Here is a 19,120-nt window from a genome sequence, read left to right on the forward strand (position 1 = left end):
GTATATATATACATTTGTGTGTGTGTATATATATATGAAGAGTTCAGATGCAAAACCAGCTAAAAGCCACCTTAGTCAAAAATGAGATAATGATACTGAGTGAATGCTTTTGTCACGTAGTATATGTCCATCAAATACTTTTACCTTAAACTTGCTAAATCCCAGCCTCAGCTCAATTAGAAGTGCCAGTACTAATAAGCCTATTCATAGGAGCCTGATAAAAATGTTTATTTTAAAGAAAAATATCAGATGGATTTAGAGGATTTTCAGATGGATTTTTCATCTGTCTGTCAGTCATATAATGGCAGTCAATGGCTATCAAACCTTTGAGAGTAAAAAAAAAAAAACCATACACAAACAAAAGCAAATTAAACCCTGCGAGTGTATCGTGATAATACACTGATGTCCTAAGACACATAACGATCGGTTTGTGTGAGAAACTGAACAGTATTTATATCATTTTTTACCTCTGATTCACCGCTATGTCCTACTGCTCTGAGCGCATGCACAGCATCTGGCATGTGACGTGTTGATACCTAGCTGAAGAGCAAGCAGAAGTTGGAAATCGGTGAAAAGTCAACAATCCCGCATGAGTTCTCGCAAGAAAATGTAATCTTTTAGCTTTAAATCGGTTTGAACAATCAGGATAAGCGCAAGTAAATGCCATTTTGAATTGCCGTCATACCCACAATCTCTGTGCAGTGTAAACAGTGAGTGACGTATAAGCGCAGATCACTTCCGACGTTTGCATATACTACGCCAGAGCGCATACACATGTCACATGCCAGATGCTGTGCATGCGCTCAGGACAGTAGGACATAGCGGTAAATCTGAGGTAAAAATGACATAAATACTATTCAGTTTCTCACACAAACTTATCGTTTTGTGTCTTAGGACATCAATGTATCATCACGAGTCGCAGGGTTTTGTTTGTGTATGTTTTTTTTTTTTACTTTCAACTTTTTCAACTTTTTCAACTTTTGTTTGTGTTCTACTGAAGAAACAGTCACCTACATCTTGGATGTCCTGGGGGTAAGCAGATAAACATCAAATTTTCATTTTTGGGTGAACTATCCCTTTAAGAACAAACAGAAGCTGGTTTCTTCAGTAATAGGTGAAAATACACAAAAGGCAATTTCACTCTTCGCCCATTAGTCCCTGTTTCTAAACGTGATTAATACCAATTAGAAAATGTAGAAAATGACATCAAATAGATGAAAAAAGAAAGTTAAATTAAACTGTGTTTTAAGTGATGTTTTACCAGTAACACTGGTGACACAACTCCACTGGACAGCATTTCCATCGTATGATTTATAATGTGCACATGACATTTCAGATTTTTTTCCATATACATTTGTTTATAACACAACCCTATAGGAATAATTCATGGCTAAAATGTGTGAAAGAGATTTGTCTGGTTGTCACATGGACTATTGCTGTGTTTTCAGATTGTCTGGCTGTATGGTGACACAGAAAGGCTGTCATTATATGTCTTCAGCTCTGAGTTCAAACCCTTCACACCTGAGAGAGCTGGATCTGAGCTACAATCACCCAGGAGATTCAGGAGTCAAACTACTCACTGAAAAACTGTTGGATTCAACCTGCTCACTGGACAAACTCAAGTATGTCTACCAGGAACATTTTAGACTTTTCTATTTCAATTCCTCAGTGACTATGTGCTATATATATACTGTACACATATACTCTTTACATACTATTTACATATTTTACGCACAGACACACACACACATTTATATATTGTGTGGAAGTCTTAGGCTACTAGTATTTTCACCAGCTAAAAACTGGTTTAATGTGTTAATTCTGTCTTCTGCTGTAATATCAGTAAAAAATATCGGTTTACATTTCCAAACATTAATTTTACCATTAATTGTAATAATCTGATCCCATCATCATCTGGAAAAAAAAACTGAGACAATCCAGATGAACTGTGGTAATGTCTCCAAGGTGCTTCAAGAAACCTACCTGCAAGTGTACCTTTTCTGTTTCTTCATGTCATTCCAGACAGACTGAATGATGATGGGATCAGATATCTGTGTGGAGCACTGGCTGTTATTACATACAATTAATGGAGATAGAAGATAGAAACAAAACAGAAATAACTGACATAAAACCATTTATTATTTATATATATAAAGATTTTAGATGCAAAACCAGCTAAAAGCCACCTTGGTCAAAAATGAAATAATGATACTGAGTGAATGCTTTTGACACATTAGTGTACGTCCATCAAATATTTTCACTTCAAACTCGCTAAATCCCATCCTCAGCTCAATTAGAAGTGCCAGTACTTACATAGAAACATAGAAAGGGTTAGACACCCCACTCACAACTAGGCCTGTCGTGATTATTAAATAACCGTCTGATCATGGTTATTTCATCTAACCGTGGTCAATTCAGACAACTGCAATTATTGTGCACGGAAGCATTGTGTTTTGTTAATGTTTGTTCATGCTGCTTCACAGAATGCATGCTGTCTGTGTTGCCATGATCATTCATTACAAGCGATCAGGTTTATTGAGCTATCAAACTAAGCCGACATGAGTCACTATATTTTGGTCTTATTTTTAGCATAAAGCATTTGGATTTACTTCGTTTTTTATGGTTTCTACCAAGATCTGGCATGGTTTCTAGCAAGTCAAGGCTCCTGTTGCTCTGGTACTGCTTTCCCTGTGATTCACCCATGGATACACATACTACAGAAGAGAGACACATCTATGCACATTAAAAATCTCCTTAACAACTAGTTGTTCAGTTCGGTTTTGCACACACTGCATTACAGCCAGAGTCCGACCCAAGCTTTCCCCCCATTCTCCCAAAACAGCTTATACTACTATTTGAGCTATTCCGTTTTGTATGTAATGGCAAAGTGATAATATTTTGTTTCATTTTTTTTATTAAGTTAATTTAAAAAAACGTTTGGAGCATGTTTTGTTCGCTAAACATACGTTTTTGTTTTAAAAGTAATGAACAGCGGGCAGCAGAAGACAGTTTATCAGTTTGCCTTCTGAAATCATCACGACTTGCCTAAAATAAAATCTATAGATGTAAAACAGTTCAAGTATATAACAATACAAGTTTAAACGTTAAACTTAGATATGCTATTAGGTGCATATCCAAACATTTGTGCAGAAAGTGGAAGCTGAAGTGCGCTTTGACATGGAGGGCCAGTGCCAACGCTTGATTTTTTTTTTTTTTTTTCAGTGGAAACAATTTAAAAACTATTTGCAATTGAAAAAATTTTCTCACATAGGTAAGAGTAATACATCATTCGGAACTGTAAAGGGTCTACTTTTATTTGTGTGCACTCACAATATTAACAAAACGTTACAAAAAGTGCTTTTATAAAATAAAGCTTTCTGCCGTCTCGTTCTTGAACAGGAGCGCTTCACAAAAATGAACTGAAACTCTGCGAATACATGCCTCACAGACATTATAAATATATAGTATATATAAATAGAAAGCTGTAAATTATTGGTTAACGAATAAAACAAATCGAAAACAAAAACTTTTTCATTATGTAACCCACAAAGATGGATTTCTAAAGGCACGATTCTCTCACTCACTGAGTTTTGCAAGCGTGAGGGGGAGGGCGGTTCCACCACCTTTTTGTAGCCAATCAAATGAGACTCTCGCGGACTCCATTTACTCTTATCTGATTGGTTCAATAAACACATCACACGCCAAATCATTTATCTTCATTTAGTTCTCGCTTCCGGTGGAATGGTGCTTTTAATGTAGACATACATTAAAAATAAAATAAAATAAAAACACTATATAATTTGTGTACCAGGCTATGTGTTCATACTGAATTTTGAGCTGTGTCCTTTTCCTCCTCAACAGGCAATATATGATAGTTTACTGTTATATTGTAATTTTGATGATACTTAGTCCTAAAACTACCATGGGGTATATTTTACCCGTGGCTGTTTTAAATGTAGCCTACATAACAGACTTTGAATAAAACATTCAAGTCTCCCAGTCATTGACTTTTACTAAAATGGTGTAATTTACAATCCTCTAAAAATGGTTTAGATAAAAAAGATTAAAAAAAAAACCGTGGCATTTATATTATGCCTATATTTTTGTGAAAACAGTGGCATAATACACTAAAATAAAATGTTCTTTAGGCCTATAAAAACGGTAGTCGTGCTTTGGTAAAATTTACCCGTTGGAGGTTTTTAGGTGTACTGCGACCCCTGGCGGTGCTAGTGTTAAACATGGCCTATATCTGCACTAGCAGCATAATTTGTAATGCCTAATTTCACCTGTCTACTGATCAGGGACGACTCAAATTTTTTAACTAAAATTTGGTTCAATATAGTCAATATTTTTTTTTCACTTTAACATATAATCCCAAACCAATCCAATAATGTTAACACCAGCTAACAATTCAGGATGAACACATGAGAGTCTAGCCTAATGGTACACAACTTATAAAGTATCATGTTTTAATTAAGTTGTTGTTTATTTATTTATTTTAATGTATATGTAAATTAAAAGTACCATTCCACCAGTAGCGAGTGGCAGCGAGAACTAAATGAAGATAAATGATTTGGCGTGTGATGTGTTTATTGAACCAATCAGATAAGAGTAAATGGAGTCCGCGAGAGTCTCATTTGATTGGCTACAAAAAGGTGGTGGAACCGCCCTCCCCCTCACGCTTGCAAAACTCAGTGAGTGAGAGAATCATGCCAAAAGTGTAAGCGCAGATAAAAAGAAAGACGGAGCTGTACATATCGGATTATTTCGGCAGCTTTGTGTCCTACATACAAAACAAGTCATTTAGACATTTGCAACAGTTTGTTTTTTACACATACAGATTGGTCCTACGCAGTCCATCTGTTTTGCAGATCTTTAAACTGTTGTTTTCGTGTGCAAATCACTGTTCACAGGCTTGCAGTGCTTTTGACCGTATTTTAGCGAAAAGAACGTGCCAAAAGTGTAAGCACGGAGAAATGGAAGTCAGAAGAATGCAGATCGCATTTATTTTGAGAAAGCATGAAGCTGCAGTTTCACAATCCTGAATTACACTTACGAGTAACAGTAAAATGCTGCAAATCTTTTTTTCTTGAAAGCCAAAGTAAGCTAATAACCCAGCTGCTGTGATGTCTATAAATCAAAGAAAAAAAAAGAGAGAGAAAATCAATTACTTTTATAGCTTTAAGGGTTCATCTATATTTAATCATAGAATTTAGTTTTTGATAACTTTTTTTCAATTTCTGTATATTTCCTACTTGCTGAAGGGCCAAATATGACAATTATTATAATGAGTTTAGGTGAAGGTTGTTTTCAGTTCATTTAAATGAAAGAAGTTGTTATTTTTAAAAAGTCTAATAAATGTTAAAATTTAAAGCTCTCAATTTTTTAAGGAATAATTGACTAAATAATTAAATTATTAGAAAAATACACCTGCTTTGGGTCATGGCTGCATCACCCGGAGTTATACTAATTATCCCTTTTATACTACAGTTACCACACCTCAAGACATAGATCAGGTGATATATTTCAAGGCTTTCGTAGTATTGGTATCATTGATACAGACCTTTTCTTAAAGTTCAGGTTCACATTTATTTATAAAGCACATTTTAAAACAACAAGCATTGTACCAAAGTGCAAAGTACAATATATAAACCATAAATAACAATAAAAAAGTACTAACAAATAAATAAAACTCATAAAATACAAGCATGCAAGATGAACCATAAACAACAATATACCTCCAATAATCTCAGGCCACACCATAGACTAAAGAGAATAAATGAGTCTTCAATCTAGATTTAAAAGTGTCCAATGTGGGAGAGGATCTCACAACAACTGGAAGTGCATTCCACTGCTTAGGTGCTGCATTTGCAAAAGCTCGGTCACCCTTTAAACGGGACCGGGGAACAGAAAGAAGCAATTTGTTACAAGAGCAGAGAGATCTTGACACAGAATGTGGTTTGAGGAGATCAGTAATATACTGAGGTGTTTGCCCATGCAGAGCTTTATAAACGAGCAGCAAGACCTTAAAATCAACTCTGTATTTAACTGGTAGCCAATTCAAGGAATAATGTGCTCCCTCTTTCTAGTGGTTGTCCAAATTCTAGGTTCCGTGTTCTGGACCAACTGCAAACGATGTATAGAGGAATGAGATACACCCATATATAGTCTATTGCAGTAATCAAGCCATGATGTAATTACAGCATGGGTCACTACTTCTAGGTCCTTCTTTGAAAGGAACTTTTTTAAATTGACGATGAATCTGAGATGAAAGAAGCTTCCTTTGACGACAGAATTTATCTGCCTGTCAAATAATAGATCAGAATCAAAGACAACACCTGGTTCTTGACTCTCTTGTGCAGTGTTAAAGACAGGGAACCTAGTTGCTCCCAATATTAATGACACACGATGATCCAAAAGCAATTGCCTCAATTTTGTCTTCATTTAACTTTAACTTTTTAACTAAGTTTTCTGACAACCAGATTTTACCTTCCTCTAGACAGGAAATAAGATTTACAATAGAGTTTCCATTACTAGATTTGACAGGAAGAAAAAAATTGTGTATCGTCAGCATGACAGTGATAAGACACATCATGTTTCTGAAAGATAGAGCCAAATGGAAGCATATATTTAGAAAAAAGCAGAGGACTCAAGATGGAACCTTGTGGGACACTACATGTGATCAGTGTTGAAGATGAATTGTGCTGACCCATATTAACTGAAAAAGTTCAACCTTTAAGATATGATGCGAACCAACTTAATGCAGCCCCCTGAATGCCAGCAACTCTCTCAAGACGATTTAATAAATTGGAGTGATCTATTGTGTCAAAGCTGCACTGAGATCTAAAAGAACTAAGACCCCGTCTCCGGCATCCAAGCAGCACAGTATATCATTTGTTACTTTTAACAAAGCAGTCTCTGTACTATGAATAGCCCTAAATCCTGATTGAAATGTATCAAGCAGGTTATAGTCAGTCAGATAAGAGGAAAGCTGTAAATAGATATCCTTTTCCAGATTTTTTGATAGAAATGGCAACTTAGAAATGGGCCTGTAATTATTTAAGATATCAGGGTCCAAATTAAGTTTTTTTCTGGAGAGGCTGTACCATGGCATGGTTGAAACTTGTGGGAACCACTCCACTGGTCAGAGAGCTATTTATAATAGCCAACATAATGGGGGCAACCAAATTAAAAATATCTTTAAGAAAATGTGACAGAATGATATATATTGGAGAATTTGTAGGTTTCAATGAAGAAACTATATCTTGCAGCTGACTGAGCAAAACGGAGTCAAAATGTCTGAAAGAAGTAGAAGACAAAAGGGGTTCAGAATAACCCACAAACGGGGGGATATTTGCGCTCTAATGTCCTGAATTTTATCCACAAAAAATTCAAGGAACTTTTCGCAAGCTGTAGCTGCAGAGTAGCCTACTGTTGTAGGGTTCAGGAGCGAATCGATTGTTCTAAAAATGACCTTAGGCCTATGGCCATTTTTAACAATTATTTCAGAGAAATAATTTGATTTAGCCTTGTTAACAGCAGTTTGGAAATTCAAAAAGGATTCACAGAACATGTCATACGAGACCCTGAGTTTATCTTTCTTCCACTTATGCTCTGCTTTCCTGCATTGCTGCCTAATAGGGTATGATCATTTAGCCAGGGCTGGATATCTGTCCTTTGGATATCTGTCCTTTTTGTCAGTAATTTGAGTGGAGCTACCTGGTCCAGAATATCAGCACAAGTTGTATTAAACACTTCCGTCAGCTGTGATTGATCCATTGTAGTAGTTAACACATCTGTAATTTGAGAGAGATATGAGGAAGCATAAATCTCTTCAAATTGCTTAATTGTAGAAGTAGTAATCACACGAGTAAGATGCCAGCTCTCTGGGGGAGGAGAGGCGGGATGTAACTGCAGGGATTCAAATAAAACAAAACTATAATCAGAACAGCCAGAGTCTAAAACCTCAACATTGCTCACATGAAAACCAGATGTTAATACCAGATCAAGCATATGGCCTTTTACATGAGTAGGACCTGAAACTAGCTGTGTCAAATTAAAGGAGTCCACCAAACACAAAAATTCCTTGACTAAAGGTTGTGTTTTACAACAAATATGAATATTGAAATCTCCCAGGATTAACAATCTGTCACAACAAGGTACCAGTGTTGACAAAAACTCTGAGAATGGTGTTAAATACATACATAATTTTAATACAGAGATAGTGTGTTAAAAGCACATTTTAGTTTATAAGGTCTATTCATAGTGTCTCAAAATAGCACAGCTGAGTATACTATGTATCTATCTATACTATCTTACTAAAGAATAATTTGTAGTATATTAAGTACAAAATTAATGTGTGAAAATAGAATACTTTACATAATGGAACTGCACATTTTTTTCACCTGGGGTACTTGGTGTTACACGGTGTATGATCATACACTGATTACATTACTTGCGCCTTCACTGACGTTTAGCATTTTTATAGAAATAAAAATCATTAGTTCAGTTGGAAAACATAGGCATACAATTCTAAACTGAGAGCATCTGCTGTACCAGCGTGATCTCATGCTAATAGGTATGTATTTAACATAAAAAAATTGGTACATTTATTTATGTTTTTTCCAGACACTAAAACAGCATGTAAACGTACAAATACTTACGTATTTTCAGCATTTAAACATACAATACGGTCGTATTGGCGACAAATAAAAATGAATCCTAATGAATATTAAAATTCAGGTATTAACTTCATTATTATTGTTGTTTTTAGTTGTCGTATCAATGGCTTTATGTTTTCAATTGAATTATTAAATTGTTTAATCGTTTACTTAATTGTTTATGAAATGTTAACATTTAGTTCTGTTCTGTGTGATTTCTTCTGCCAGCTCGTTTCCAAGATACATAATGTTAAACAACATAATGCATTTCTGCAATCGTTTAACCACTCATGTAATATTTACTTTGTTTGCCGTGGCAATGACAAACATCCTTTATACAGAGTGTGCGTTAATCACAAAATCAAAAGTGAAAGTAAACAGCGCAAAAGCGATTTCATACCCTGCATATTGATAGCACAAAAACTATATACAATACAAGAAAAAAATAAAAAATAAAATCTAGCTTAACTGAATATCGCTCCAATTTTCGTGATTGGCTGTTAAGTATGTAGTGTGGGGCCAGGGTGGGCCAAACTTTTGATTGGGTGGGCCAGGCCCACCCTGGCCCCCACATGGAGCCGGGCCTGTGTGAGACTTCTCATAAATACGACGAGACCCCCGATGGACACCGGGGATGACGTGCAATTCCTAGAGAGGTACAGATTTTGTAAGATTCTGCAGACAAAGGAGAGGCTGAATTCAGGCTTAATAGTTCCGAAGCAGTGTAAATATACATCCTGTTGGTGCCGATGCACAGCCAATTATGAACGAGTAAAGTGGGATTTTCCCGATAAAAACCCAGTTTGTTAAAATAAAGTAAAATAGCCAGCACCAACCATCTACACAATCTGGCTCACACCGCGGAGCATAATCGCCGCAGAGAAGCAGAAGACAGGGAACGGGACCAGCAACCCTTGATTAAAGATTACCAAGCCCTCACCACCCACTGATCGCTAAATGCCTCGACCGGAGAGAAAGTGTACCCTCACTCACCGGTAAATTATGACAGCAAATCTATGCCATTAATAACCGAGCGCACCACTGATGCTGGCACACGTGGTAAATAATGTTCACGAGAGGAAAACAATATACACGTGAGGAAACGGGAACCGCGAGCTCATGTCACACCTTTGCGCGCGTGTGATGTTCTCTGCGCGCAATACAACCCATAGCGCGCCTATATGGCGTTCTCTGCGCGCAATACAAGCCCTTGCGCGCGGCGTGATCATTCCCACATCCTCGCGCTCGATCTTCTCTCACCTGCTCGCGCGAACACTTTTATTTTTGTCAGTTGTGGGGCGGGACTTGCTGTTTTAAAGCAGGTGAGAGAAGATCAAGTGCGAGGATGTGGGAATGATCACGTGCGTGCGAGGGCTTGTATTGTGCACAGATGATATGTCATGCGCGCGAGGGCTTGTATTGTGCGCAGAGAAGATGACGCACAGAGGTTTGACATGACCTCGCGGTCACGTTTCCTCATGTGTAGATCTGTTTTCCTCTCGCGGATGTGATTTACCGCGCGTGCCAGTATCAGTGGTGCACTCGGTTATTAATGGCATAGATTTGCCGTCATAGTAAATCCAGCGGCTCTGATCGGCAGGAAGTCAGAGCAGTGAAGCTCGCAGGTTGGAGTTGTAGTGAAGTTTCAGCTGGCAAACATCAATAAGAGGTTTATTTGCAATCCCACGATTTCAGCCACAAGGCTGAGGGTAGTCCCAAAATAAAGCAGTGTGTGACAAGTGCAAAACTTCACTGCGGCAGGCTTGTCCAAGGCCAGGAGAGCGCGTAGTTCAAAATAACATTCAAGTATTCGTGCAGCAGTAGATCCACAGAAAACCCAGAAAATGCAACAGACAGCAGCCAATGCACCAATATAATCCAACAAAATCCAACTAGTCATGCAGAGGAAGTTACACAGAAACACAGCAGACCACAACAACGTACTGGAGAGCAGCGGCAGATGGACACGCCAGCGTACACTTAACCGGAGATGAAAACCTAAAAACAAACAAACAAAAAAGATATATATTAGACACTTAATAAACTTTGGGATCAGTAGATTCTAATGTTTTTTAAAAAAAGTTCCTCATCAAGGCTGTATTTATTTGATCAAAAATAAAGATAAAACAGTAATATACGGAAATATAATTGCAATATAAAAAAAGTTTTCTTTTTTAAAATACTTTAAAAATAAAATGTATTGCTCTGATGCAAAGTTGTTTTTTATCAGCCATTACTTCAGTCTTCATTGTCTTCACAGTCACATGATCCTTCAGAAATAACTCTGATTTATTTTTTAAATCATTCTGAGTTATTTTAAGTTGTAATAATAGTTCACAACAATTTATTTAACAACAACAATTTATCTATTTACAACAGCATAGCAAGACCCTGGGAACTAGGGCTGTGTTCAGTACATATGACAAAGTACTACTTGATAAGGGTATTGATGCAGCTGTTTGTGTATCAGTTTCACAGCAGGTGCAAAGCAGTGGAGCGCACTTTATTTGAATAAAACAGAAAAGCAGTGAATAGAGTATATTATAGGCTACTACAAAGTTGAATCTGGTCACTGAGGAACACAACTGAGGTTGCCCGATATAAAGAGACGTAATCACTGAAACAGAGCTTCACATTTGTAATATTCAAATATCTGCTAAATGTGTTCCCTATTTTTGTCAACCGGGCAACCATGTGAACGTGCTCTCTCTCCACTGTAGATAAAAGCACTGCTTTTTGAAAACACCATAAACTTTCGTTGCAGTTTAGCGATCAACACTTCATATTCTACTCTCAGAAGTGTCATTGATCAAGTGTATGTTTACGAGAAAAAGAGAGACTGTATGTATGAATTACTTCCATTTTGCTGTGTTTATGATTTATCAGTGCAGCTGTGACTTTAAATGATTCAAATAACAGTGATGTAGTTTCAGTGTCTGAATGTGTGTGAACTACAGTGAAGACAGTGCATTCGTTTACAACACTTTGTAAACTAAATTGTGTTATTATTTGTGCAGTGATCACCTACCAGCAATGTAAAGGTCATTTTATGAATATATGAGCTCAACTGTCTGCTCTGCCTGTAGTTATCAGTGTGTAATAAACAGCTGTTTCACTCAATTCTGCTGAAATTCACTGCAGTCCCGTATCCAGATACACAGCCCTACTAGCAACCACACCATATACCCTAGCAACCACCTTGTGTACCTTGGCAACCATATAACAACAGCCTAGCCACCACTCCAAGTACCCTAGCAACCATATAGCAACACCCTAGCAACCACCCAGAATGTGTTATCAACCACACAGGAAGTAACTTAGCAACCATATAGCAACAGCCTAGCAACCACCCCAAGCACCTTAGCAACTGCATAGAAACACTCTAGAAACCACCCAGAACACCCTAGCCACTACATAATAACCCCCCAGCAACCACACTGAGTGTCTTAGAAACTGCATAGCAACAACCCAAGTACCTTGGCAACTACATAGCAACTCCCTAGCAACCATCTTGAGTACCTTGGCAACTCCCTAGCAAAAGCCTTTTGTTGACTGACTGAATGTGTGTGTGTGTGTGTGTGTTTTCTAGTGTGGATCATGGAGGAGAATCCAGGATTACAGCAGGACTGAAGAAATGTACGTCTACAAACACACACACACACACACACACAGCTGTAGTGATTGTTGTCGTGTTATAAATGTGTCTGTTCTTGTGTTCAGGGGTTTGTTTTCTCACACTGGATCCAAACACAGCAAACAAATACCTCAGTCTGTCTGAGGAGAACAGAAAGGTGACACGTGTGGATGAGTATCAGTGGTATCCTGATCATCCAGACAGATTTGATGTGTATCAGGTGTTGTGTAGAGAGAGTGTTTGTGGATGCTGTTACTGGGAGATCGAGTGGAGTGGAGATACTGGTGTGTTTATATCAGTGTCATATAAGAGCATCAGCAGGAAGGGACAGGGTGATGAGTGTTGGTTTGGAAATAATGATCAGTCCTGGAGTTTGATCTGCTCTCCTGACAGATACTCATTCAGACACAATAAGATAGAGACTGTTCTCCCCGTGAAGCCCATCATCAGTAGAATAGGAGTGTATGTGGATGTGAGTGCAGGAACTCTGTCCTTCTACAGCGTCTCTGACACAATGAGCCTCATCCACACAGTCCAGGCCACATTCACTCAGACGCTCTATCCTGGGTTTACTGTTGGTTATAAATCATTAGTGAAACTGTGTTGATGAATCAGAACAGACTGATGAGAGATTCTACCCATAATACTTTGAGCTGATGATGAATCAGTAACAGTGAGATGTTATTGAGTCTCTTCATGACATTAATACTGCAGCTCAACTTCTGTCACTCAAATAACAGTCAGAATAAATGTGTCAGAAATCCTCATATAGGGACTTGAGGTTTAGCAATGTAAGAGGGAGCAGCAAAGACGAAGAGCTCCCAGCCACACTTCTTTTAAACTTATTAATGTGTCTTCTTTTCTTCATTTAATTGCTTTACAACATAAAATATAAGAACTACACTTAGTCCAGAAAGAGAAATGAGCAACTCGAAGCAGAAGCAAAGTACTGCACCAGCAACACAATCAGGTGCTACCCTAGCAGGAAAGCTAGCAGCTATGGCGGCTAACGATACTGCTAGCAACAAGGATACACCTGTAAAAGACAATACGGATAACTTGTCAATGAGTCGGCTAATCTCCGAACTGTAAAAACAGCGGACCAGTTTAAAAGAAGACATGGCAAGTTTAATTCAAGATTCAATCAAGCCGTTGCAAGCATCTCTTGACACGCTACGTGAGACAGTTGGTTCATTTCAACACAGACTTGCGTCTACTGAAATACTGGTCGGAGAAAATTTTGAAAGGCTCGTTGCCGTGGAAGCAACGAGCAAATCCTTGAAGGCACAAAACTCATCTCTTCTTGACCAAATTGATGATCTTGAGAACAGATCTAGGAGGGCTAACCTGCGTATTATCAACATTCCGGAAGGCGGTGAGGATGGAAAAGACCCCATTGGATTCGTGTCTGGGCTGATGAAAGATTCCATGGAGAGCGTGTTTAACAGCCCTCCCGAGCTTGAGTGTGTGCATCGTGCACTTCGCCCCAGACCTGGAGCAGGGCAACCACCAAGACCATTCATTGTCTGCTTCCACCGATATCAGGAAAAGGAAAGGGCACTTCAGTGGGCCAGGTGACATGATGTTAAATTCAACGGTGTGTCACTACGATTCTACCAGGATACGAGCACAGCTTTAACGAAGAAACGCGCCGGTTTCAAATAAGTTAAACAATCCCTCTATCAGAAAGGTATAAAGTTTCAGCTTCTGCATCCTGCCCGTCTTCGTGTGAAATTCGGAGAGGAAACTCACACTTTCGACTCACCTGAGGCTGCTGAGGCTTTTTACAAGACGCACATTCTTGCACAGGACTAAAGACTGGCTTTGGCCGTAACACACTGACTGCGAAGTTACAAGACACTGTGAATATACTTAAGGCAATGTGGTGATTTATTTTATTGTTTTTTTTTTTTTTCTATCGAAAATTATCTAACAATTTAAGAAAAGACGCATGTTTCTGTTGATTGCCTTAAAGCTTATGTCGTACAAAGTGTAGTAATGACGCTATACTGAACTCCAAGTATACACTGTGGCTTGGAATTCCTCAAGAAGGTTGAGAGGAAAAGACTGGATAATCGGGAGCCATGTAAGTTAAATAGGTTTCTGCAGCTTGTTTCAGTTGGGGAAACAAGCATAGGGAATATGTTGGGAAGTTTGTGTGTTTGTGTCATGTTTACCCAAAAAGTGTTGGAAAAGTTTTGTTTTATGCTATGCTCTCAGAAGAACTTAACAGTGAGGAATTATGTATGTTGCTGATTGCATCTTTGTTCTGTGATTGCCCAGTTAAATTGATATATGCCCATGTTTGATACAGCCAATTCAGCAAAATTTTCTGGGAGGTCAAAAGTTAGATTTGTTAGTTGGAATGTTAAAGGCCTAAATGGCCCAACTAAAAGAGGCAGAATTTTTGCATATTTAAAAAAAATTAATCTGAAATAATATATTTACAAGAAGCCCACTTGCGCATTAGTGATCATCTTAGACTTAGGAAATCATGGGTGGGGCAAATCTTTCACTCTAGTTTTAACTCTAAAGCAAGGGGCACTGCCATTTTGATACACAAAAACATCCAATTTACAGCCTCTGCTACTATTGCAGATCCTCAGAGAAGATATGTTATAGTCTCTGGGATGTTATATAAAGTCCCTGTCCTATTAGTTAACGTGTATGCCCCTAACTGGGATGATGTGAGTTTTATTAATAAGCTTGTTTCTTTACTGCCAGACCTAAACTCTCATCTCATGATTTTTGATGGTGACATAAATTGTGTACTGGATCCATCCCTTGACCACTCTAATCCCAAATCTTTATCCCGCTCTAAGATGGCCCAAGCTCTATCTACATTCATAGATCATGTGGGAGCCGTTGATCCTTGGCGATTCCTGTTTCCACAGAGTAGAGTATATTCCTATTTCTCACAAGTTCACCACTCTTATTCAAGAATCGATTACTTCTTTATAGCTAAATTTCTCCTTTCTTCTGTAGGACAAATAGAATATTTACCTATTGTGGAATCAGACCATGCTCCTGTGCAATTAGATCTTATTTGCAATTTGAGGTATAATGAACGGCCTTTGTGGAGATTAAATACGTCCTTATTATCAGATCCTGCATTTTGTACATTCGTAACCACAGCTATAGACAATTTTCTATTACACAACAGGTCAGAATCTATATCAGCATCTACATCGTATATGTACGTCAACCCTAAATAAAAAACGTAAACAAAACCTAGATGATTTGATTGATTCTATTAAAAGATTAGATGGCCTATACTCCATGTCCCCCTCACCGGAACTATATAAGGAAAGGTTGAACCTTCAAGTTCAGTATAATCTTCTATCAACAAATAAAACTTAATGGAGTTTGTTATGTTCTAGAGGATATATATATGGACACGGAGAAAAAGCAGGGGATCTTTTAGCACACCAATTAAAATCTAAAGCTGCTTCTCAACTTATACCTCAAATTTGCAACAGTGATAATGATTTAATAGTTAATCCAATTGAAATTAATAATACTTTTAAGAACTACTTTTTAAATTTGTATACTTCTGAAAGCCCTGAATCTAACTCTGAAATGTTGGAATTTTTAGACAATATAGAGATACCCACTCTGAATTCTGTGCAGAAAACCTATTTGGAGAAACCTATACAAAAAGAAGAAATTTTAAGTGCAATTACTATCTATGCAAAACAAAAACTCCTGGCCCTGGTGGCTACCCAATAGACTTTTTTAAAAAAATTTGCAGATAAATTAGCCCCTATTCTTCTTGATATGTTTGAGGATTCTTTGGGAAGGGGTAGCTTGCCACAAAGCTTAAATGTAGCAAACATTATTCTTTTGTTAAAACCTGATAAGGATCCCTTGAAATGTAATTCCTACAGACCAATCTCTCTCCTAAATTCTGACATTAAAATCTTGGCAAAAGTCCTTGCTTTACGTTTAGACACAGTTATAGAGAAACTGATTTCAAAAGACCAAACAGGTTTTGTCAGTGGTCGTCATTCTTTTAGTAATATCCGGAGATTACTAGGGGTAATCCACTCATCTAAACTTTCTCAGGACCCTGTCCCTCAGTCCCTCTGTTTCATTAGACGCTGAAAAAGCGTTCGACAGGGTAGAATGGAAATACTTATTTTCTGTGTTGGAAAGATTCGGCTTTGGAACACATTTTCTTTCACTGATTAAGTTATTATACTTTTCCCCTAAAGCATCGTTAACTACAAATAGAGTGCGTTCAGAGTCTTTTTCCCTATCAAGGGGTACAAGACAAGGATGCCCTCTTTGCCCCTTACTTTTTACTTTAGCCATCGAGCCCCTATCAATAGCATTAAGATGCTCACAGCATTTTACTGGCATTAATAGTTGGGGCATAGAACATAGAGTATCCTTATATGCCGATGATATGCTGTTGTACCTTTCAGATCCGGTTATTCATGTAAATGAAGTCGGTTTTGTCTTAAGTAAACCTAAACAACTGGGAGAAATACTGATGCGTCAAAATATTTGATCTGTGCGTCAGATCTTAAGCGACAGCAGCATAAACCTGTATACAGTGAAGATTTTGCAGTGTTTTATTTTAACATTTATTACTTCGTGAAATGTCTAGTTTATTTCTGTAGTAGTCTTTATATAGACCTACATAAAAAAAAAAAAACTTGCAAAAAAACCCTACAATTCTATTTAAAAAAAATTCTATTTTTAAAAATATTATTTCATTTGTATTTTTGATTAATATATGTATTAATACGTTTGCTTGTAAGTAATACTTGGAGTGTTTACTTGCCTTGAGCTCGAGAATGTTTTACTTACATTGATTGATTAGTTTTTTCTGTGTTGAAATTATTATTATTTACATTTATTATTATTATAAAATTTATTATTATATACATCTTTGCAGCAACAGTTTTTATGGGTCCAAAACCATCTTGGGTGTGCATGATTTTCTAATAATTAAATGGCCCATCATCAATTATTCCTTATATAATGCAATTTATTGTTATTAATGTAACTATAAATGCATTCAAAAATAAAACAGGTGTGAGTTTGCTGTGACTTGTGGAAAGTATTTTATACACAGTGTGTGCCATTGTGAAGACTAGGTTTATCCCTCACAACCTCATTTTCATTCAAGAAGAAAAAAAAAAGTCATATACAACCCAAAACACACACAGCCACAATCCGAAATAAAAGAGGTGCTGCAAGAGGCTACATGTTTTCTGCTCTTAAGGTCCCATTCACCAAGATACCTACTCCTTTACCCCCACCCTTGAATTTATACATTTACTATATCGATGAATAAAGTCAAGTCTTGCCCTATAATTTTTCAAATTGTAAAACCTTTTTCACTCTAAAATATGTCACATTACATAGATCAGCCATAACTTCTGTTACATGACTTTAAGTTTGCTAAGCAGAGCATGGACACTTATGAGATGTTGTGAAATCAAAAATCAAAATGGCAAGATCCACTAGAGGTTTGTTTTCCTTACATTTCAACTGACATTGCATTTTTCTAGTTGTAAAGGTTAAAAACAGGGGTGCCCAAACTTAGTCCTGGTCCTTGGTTTAGCTCCAACTTGCCTCAACACACCTGCCAGGGGGTTTCTAGTATGCCTAGAAAGAGCTTGATTAGCTGGTTCAGGTGTGTTTAATTGGGGCTGGAGCTAAAATCTGTAGGACACCTCCCTCCAGGACCGAGTTTGGGCACCCTTGGATTAAAGCAATGTTAAGATACTGACAAACAGTAGTGTTTCCTTGGACTCGGACGGACTCGACTCTGACTCGGCCCTTTGGGACTTGGACTTGAGTCCGACTCGGCCCATTTTGGACTCGGACTCGGACTCGTCTCGGACTCGATTGGTAAAAGACTCGGACTCGACTCGGACTCGACTTAGGTATACTCGAACCCAACACTACAAATCAGCATATTATAATGATTTCTGAAGGATCATGAGACACTAAAGATTGGAGTAATGATGCTGAAAATTCAGCTTTGATCACAGGAACCAATTACATTTTAAAATATTCAAATAAATACTTACTTTAAATAATACAAAAAATTTACGCTATTACTGCTGTTCTGGCTGTATTTTGGATCAAATAAATGCAGGCTTGGTGAGCAGAAGAGACTTAAAAAAAATCGTACTGTACAAAAATGTTTGACTGATATTGCAAGTTACTATTCAGGAGTAAAACGTACACATCTGGATCTCTTTGTTTATTAATCTCTTTAAACCCAGCAGATTATTATTACAGATATGCTATTTTGCAATACAGTTAAAACTATATTGCAAATGAAAGCAAGTTAAAGATGACAAAAATCGACGATTCTCGTCTGACTGTATTCAATCAGCAGAAATTCGCTAGCACCGTTAGCATCACGTGCTAGCTGCTTTAAGACTGTAAAACAAGCTCTGATGCTCTTACAAAACATGCCCAAACAAGCCAACGTGAGCCATAAACTTTTTAAAAATTCGATTAAACAACAGTATAACTCACCTTTCACATAACAGTCGCTTCAAACTAGCAGGTCCACAGCACAGATGTCTTCACTTCAGCTGCATCCGGTCCAAACAGGAAATTGACCTCTGATTAGACCACGATGATTATAATATAAACTGAACTGTAAAAATAATATAAAAAATAAATACTAATACTAATATGTATTTAATATATAATTATGATAAAGCCTAGTAGTTAAATGTGTGGTTCGGGTTACAATCTTAATTCCCAGTTATTTATCAGTCTGACTAGTAACAGGTTTCAAGAAATTTAATCTATAGTCATAGTTTAACGGTATAGGTTTACTTATGTTTGCTAT

General features: G+C 37.4%; 1 protein-coding gene across 1 annotated transcript; it reads left to right on the top strand.

The window, feature by feature from the left end:
* Positions 1-1,470: 1,470 nt before the first annotated feature.
* LOC127160274 (tripartite motif-containing protein 16) lies at positions 1,471-17,438 on the top strand. Its single transcript, XM_051102936.1, has 3 exons — positions 1,471-1,622; positions 12,250-12,296; positions 12,381-17,438. Exons 1-3 carry the CDS (start codon positions 1,489-1,491, stop codon positions 12,899-12,901), a joined length of 702 nt encoding a protein of 233 aa, XP_050958893.1. The 5' UTR covers positions 1,471-1,488; the 3' UTR covers positions 12,902-17,438.
* Positions 17,439-19,120: the final 1,682 nt, after the last annotated feature.

Source organism: Labeo rohita, unplaced genomic scaffold, assembly GCF_022985175.1.
Source record: "Labeo rohita strain BAU-BD-2019 unplaced genomic scaffold, IGBB_LRoh.1.0 scaffold_312, whole genome shotgun sequence".
NCBI classification, from domain to species: Eukaryota; Metazoa; Chordata; class Actinopteri; order Cypriniformes; family Cyprinidae; genus Labeo; species Labeo rohita.

Coding starts and splice junctions, on each gene's coding strand:
- LOC127160274 (XM_051102936.1), top strand. CDS start 1,489: ATGTCTTCAGCTCTGAGTTCAAACCCTTCACACCTGAGAGAGCTGGAT. Junction 1,623..12,249: donor TGCTCACTGGACAAACTCAA/GTATGTCTACCA, acceptor TGTGTTTTCTAG/TGTGGATCATGGAGGAGAAT. Junction 12,297..12,380: donor TACAGCAGGACTGAAGAAAT/GTACGTCTACAA, acceptor TCTTGTGTTCAG/GGGTTTGTTTTCTCACACTG.